Below are 5,411 nucleotides of genomic sequence, written 5' to 3' on the forward strand. Positions count from 1 at the left end.
TAGGTGGCTGAGTTGACATGGACGGTTGTTATGGGTGAGAAGAAAAGGGACTTGGAAAAGCCAAACAAAGAGCACAATCCCACACTTCTACTGGTCGGCTAGCCTTAATGCCCGGAACCCATCTGAAACCTTATCTCCAACACCACCTTCCTCTCTCTCTCTCTCTCTCTCTCTCTCTCTCTTCCCCCCCTCCATCATTGCCTACTTATACGCTACCTCTTCCACGCACACACAGAGCAAGATTACAATCATCAACATCATCATCAACCTTTAGAATCGATTGCCCCATCATGCCAAATCATTAGTGGGTTCCACTTTGCCGCCCAGTCTGACGTGTATTTACTTTTGATTGACACGTGTCTACCAAGGGAAAAAAACTGGAATAAATCAGCAATTGGGAATTTCGTGTGTGTGTGTGTTTTTATACTTTTTTTTTTTTTTTTTTTTTTTTTCTATCAACTAGGCCTATATAGGTACAATTGTACAAAACGATCGAGAGGGAACCAGCATAATATATTGCTGATAGCAGGCATCCTTTGTTTATAAGCTTTCCCTTTTTTAGCTTTTACTTTTGTCGTGTGGGTGAGTGATGGATTAGGAATGTGTGTGTTTTGTTTATTCTAAACCCGATTATTCCTAATCATCTTAGGCATATATTATTGGTTTCTCCACTGTGTCAAAGTCAATGTCTATCTATTACGCACTTGAAAGCTTCTCACTGAAGGTTTGGATCCGTATGCAATCCTATCTTATAAATTGCCTCCTAACCAACTTTTCTTGACCTAACAAATGCTCCAAATTTACTTTTTTTTCCTAGTTCATATATATTATATATTAATCATACATGTCTCCTAGGAACTGTTTGCTTCAAAGGGAAATTGGAATTCACTGTTTACTTAAAGATAAAAAGTTCGATGCCACTCCCAACGGTTATATGTCCCGTCAAATATTGAATCTGAATTTTTTTTTTTTTTTTTTTTTTGCAATTATGACTTGCACAAGGGGTGCATTGAACTTGTAGATCCGTCGGTGGATCAACCGTACGTACAGGGCATCATTTCCCATCACTTATTTTTTACAAAGATGCTCCTCAGTTTTGATTTTATCGAAATTCTTTTATTATTATTATTATTATTTTAAATATCAAAAGGAAAAATTTTAATTGTTGCATTTATTTATTTATTTTGCTAAAGCTTTTATTTCTTTAAAGTTTGGAATAATTTCTTTCCGAATAAATATTTTATTTAACCTCTGCATTTTACATTGATTTGAAGATATATAATAGAGAATTATTTGTTTAATTTTAAAACTAAAAGAACAAATTATAATTTATAAGAACATAGCCAAATAAATTTTTTTTTTATATATATTATTTATATGTTTATTTACTATTAGACAAGATGTGTTTTTGAAGAGACTTCAAAGGGGTGGTTCTATATATTCATCAAGGCGTAAGGCCAAAAAGCTATATGATTGGATATGGTCGCATGGAGGTTGGGGGTCATTAAATTTTGATTATTGCATGTCACTTTCTCTACTTTACATTTATCCACCGAACGCTGAAACTCACAGGAGATAAACAATTCATCAATTCGAGGAAAAATTGGCCGATTGACATGAAATCCAGGTCAATGCCATTCACAGGCTACTCCCTAATGTTGCCTACTATTTGGATGCTGTTTTAATACGCTAATTAATTGATTTTTTAAAGGAATAAAGATTAGATTTCATGTACTCTATATATATATATATATATATATCTCATGATGAATTTAAGTTGGGCTTGAATTCAATTTTGTCATGAACTTAATGACCTATAATTAAGATTTTCTATGCATTTTAATATATATATTTATATGGAGCTTTGATTTAATAGTCTAATTAGCTCACCTTATACTCTATGATATCAGTATAATACGAAATGGAAATAAAAAAGACAATATAAAAAATTATTTTATTATTTTTATTAAAAATTTAGTATTTTTTATAAACAATATGAAATTTAATAAACTACCATTAAAGAATTTATTTTTCCTTAGTAGGTTTTAAATATTGTAATATAAAAACAAATAAATGTTATAAATTAATATAATTATATATTATTTATAGATTTTATATTTAGATAAACCAATAAAATGATCTAGATAACCTACTAAATTATAACATTATATATATTTATATCTATATATATATATATACACATAAAAAAAAGAAAAAAAAGAATATACACGTACGATATTAATTGTATGTAGAATTATATTAAAAATGTCACTTTAAGATTTCAACTCCTCGGTGAAACCTTAAAACATGTCACTTTTGTCATTGCTGCAGTTATTTCCTATTATAATTTCATTAATATATATATATATATATATAGCTAATTCGTGAATAGCTAGTGTAGCTCATATTTATTTATTCTTAAATTTTTGATTGGTAATAAACTTAACCAAAATGCGTTAAATACCAACGTATCCCTTAAATTTAGAACAAATTTGGATCAACCTAAAGAATATGTAGTGGGGGACATATAGGCGGTCGACTAGGTCTGCATGCTGGGAGGACAAGTGACTTGTCTGCTTTCTGAGACTTACTAATGCTGTCCCCCTTGGATATTTTTCTCTATATTCAGCCATAGTCAATAAAGTTTTTACTACTTAGCAATCTGTTAACTCTGTCTCTTTACCTGTAAGCCCCATGTACCATGCCATGAGACCACCGATCCAAAATATTGTTTTGTTTAATCAACCCACAAGTTCATATAGCCAGGTAGTATATCTCTATGCAATTTATATGTATATACACAAGAAATTAGAAAATTCTATATTGACAGAGATATACTTTCTTGCCCTGTTCAAAATAAAGAATAATTTGTATTGGTGTTTGGAACATTATTTAATATAGATTTTTTATTAAATTAATATTTAATTATTCAAATATTATTTTAATTATTGATAAAAATGAGTCAAATATTGAAAAAGAATATAATATATCACATGATTTAGAAGTGAAAGGTTTTGAATAATCACAAATATAAATGGAATTTATTAAAGTACTGTAAAATGAAAAATATCATATCTGAAATACAACAAATATATTGAAAAATTTATTGTTTATAAAGTTTTATTCACTCATCGAACAAAGATATTGTTATATATATATATATATTTCAATATATTTTAAGATCAGGGTTCAATTTTTGAAGTAGATGAAATTCTCTATCCCTCAATTCTAGTAAGTTTAATATTGCCAAAAAAAAAAATGAACAATAAATTATATATATGTTCGCATATTGCACTTTTTGAAATTGCATAATAATATTATAATAAAATAATAATTCCGAAATAATATGAAAGTGAAAAAGAAGGGTGAAAAGCGGCGAATGATTCTTGTATTGATGGGTGCTAGTGTACATCCACATTACATGTGGTTCCACGTATGCAATTCCCACTCCAAATTACTTATATTATACACATTGTATACCAGTATGAAAAGGGTCAAGGGAAGGAAGGGTATCGGGATGGGAAATGGAATTGCATTTGGTTGTTTGTCATGCTCATGCTATCTCTCATATAATTATGGTCAACCTATGAGGACAAAGAGACATGGGAATTTTAATAATTCCACACACAAGATTCGTTACTCGTTTCCTTAGCCTTAAATAATTAGGCCCCCACCTCCCCTCTCTATGAACACTCTCCTCCTCCTCCTCCTCCTCTTCTTCTTCTCCACCATTCTTTCAATCTTCTCCATTTACTTATATATTTACTTTTTATAAACATTCTTTGCTGCCTCAGCAGTGGCTTTTTTTTTCTTTTTTTTTTTTAAATATGGATTTAGATGATGGTTGTGAAATTGGCCTTGGCCTTGGCCTTGTCTCTAGAAATTTTCAGCAGTACTCAGATGATCATCATCATCAAAATAAGAAGAGACAACTGTCTTTGAAATATGATCATCTAGTGCCATCTCTTACTCTGGGCCCATCACCCAAGGCTTATCAACCTGCTGCTGCTCCCAAGATTGAACCAAGCACTAGAGTCGGCCCTTATGCCGGTGAATCAGCCGCCGATCTGCAGCCACAGGCCTCTTCGTTCAGTGGCGTATCGTCATTTTCCAATTCGTCTAGCGTCAAGAGAGATAGAGATCTCGCCGGCGAAGAAGTCGAGGCTGAGGCTGAGGTAGAGAGAGTCTCTTCAAGGATAAGTATTACTGATCAGGAAGATGAAGAAGGCAGTCCAAGAAAGAAACTCAGACTTACAAAAGAACAATCTGCCACTTTGGAAGACAGCTTTAAAAAGCACACCACTCTCAATCCCGTAAATATATACCATCTATTCCTAATTTATTCTTTATGATGTGGTCTCTCTCTCTCTCTCTATATATAGATATATATATATATATATATTTTTTTTTTTTCCCCCTCAAAATTGATCTTTTTTTTCTTTTCTTTGTTTTTTTTTTCTTTTTTAAAAAAATTTTGAATTATCAGAAGCAGAAGCAAGAACTAGCAAGACAGCTCAATCTACGGCCGAGACAAGTAGAAGTATGGTTCCAGAACAGGAGAGCTAGGTATGTAAATGTTTATTTTATTTATTTTTTAATCTATGGTAATTAATATGTTCCTTAAATTTTAGATAATATACTGTGTGTGTGTGTGTATATATATATATATATATATGTATAGGACTAAGCTGAAGCAAACCGAAGCAGATTGTGAGCTACTGAAGAAATGTTGTGAGACACTGACAGAAGAGAACAATAGGCTTAAAAAGGAGCTGCAAGAGCTTAAAGCATCCAAACTGACGCCACCGGTTTATATGCATTTACCGACAGCCACCCTCAGCATGTGCCCTTCTTGTGAGCGGATTTGCGCCGGCAGCACCGGCGGCGGTGGTGGTGACGACGGCACATCTTCTGCTCCCTTTTCAATCGGAGGAAAGCCTCACTTCTTCAGTCCTTTTACCCATCCTTCCGCTGCCTGCTAGCTAAGCCTCCCAAAGAATTATTAAAGGCCACAATAATACTTATGTTTATAAAATATAATTCAAAAATTAATTAATTAGCTCCATTATATATGTTCTCTCATATAAAAACTTAGATTTTGGTAAAGTTGCTACTACTTAGCTAGGTATCTTTATCATTTATATGTACATATTTGTAAATATTTTACATTACTTTCCGCGTAGGAATTTTTCTTTTCTTGTTTCTTGTCCAAATGCTATCAGTCAGTGGTTTTTGAATGGAAATTTTAGATTTTACTTTTGTACGTAAATGCCTTTTTTTTTTTTTTTTAATCCCTCTCTCTCTCTCTCTTATATGGAGATTATATGCCATGTTATATATGGACACCTTTCGATAATTCCAGGATATTAAAGTTGCTGTCCGAGTGGAGAATGCTCGTGAGATGGAGTATA

The 5,411-nt window shown here is 32.1% G+C and overlaps 1 protein-coding gene across 1 annotated transcript; it reads left to right on the forward strand.

Annotated features, from left to right (window-relative positions):
• The first annotated feature begins 3,495 nt into the window (after positions 1-3,495).
• On the forward strand, positions 3,496-5,263 carry LOC107420621 (homeobox-leucine zipper protein HAT22). Its single transcript, XM_016029615.4, has 3 exons — positions 3,496-4,313; positions 4,487-4,566; positions 4,682-5,263. Exons 1-3 carry the CDS (start codon positions 3,828-3,830, stop codon positions 4,980-4,982), a joined length of 867 nt encoding a protein of 288 aa, XP_015885101.3. The 5' UTR covers positions 3,496-3,827; the 3' UTR covers positions 4,983-5,263.
• Positions 5,264-5,411: the final 148 nt, after the last annotated feature.

This window comes from Ziziphus jujuba, chromosome 5 (genome assembly GCF_031755915.1).
Source record: "Ziziphus jujuba cultivar Dongzao chromosome 5, ASM3175591v1".
NCBI lineage: Eukaryota > Viridiplantae > Streptophyta > Magnoliopsida > Rosales > Rhamnaceae > Ziziphus > Ziziphus jujuba.

Bases quoted from the DNA above. Each gene is read 5' to 3' on its own strand.
- LOC107420621 (XM_016029615.4), top strand. From the start codon at position 3,828: ATGGATTTAGATGATGGTTGTGAAATTGGCCTTGGCCTTGGCCTTGTC. The intron at 4,314-4,486 runs GTAAATATATAC...TTGAATTATCAG, and splicing joins AGCACACCACTCTCAATCCC to AAGCAGAAGCAAGAACTAGC. The intron at 4,567-4,681 runs GTATGTAAATGT...ATATATGTATAG, and splicing joins TTCCAGAACAGGAGAGCTAG to GACTAAGCTGAAGCAAACCG.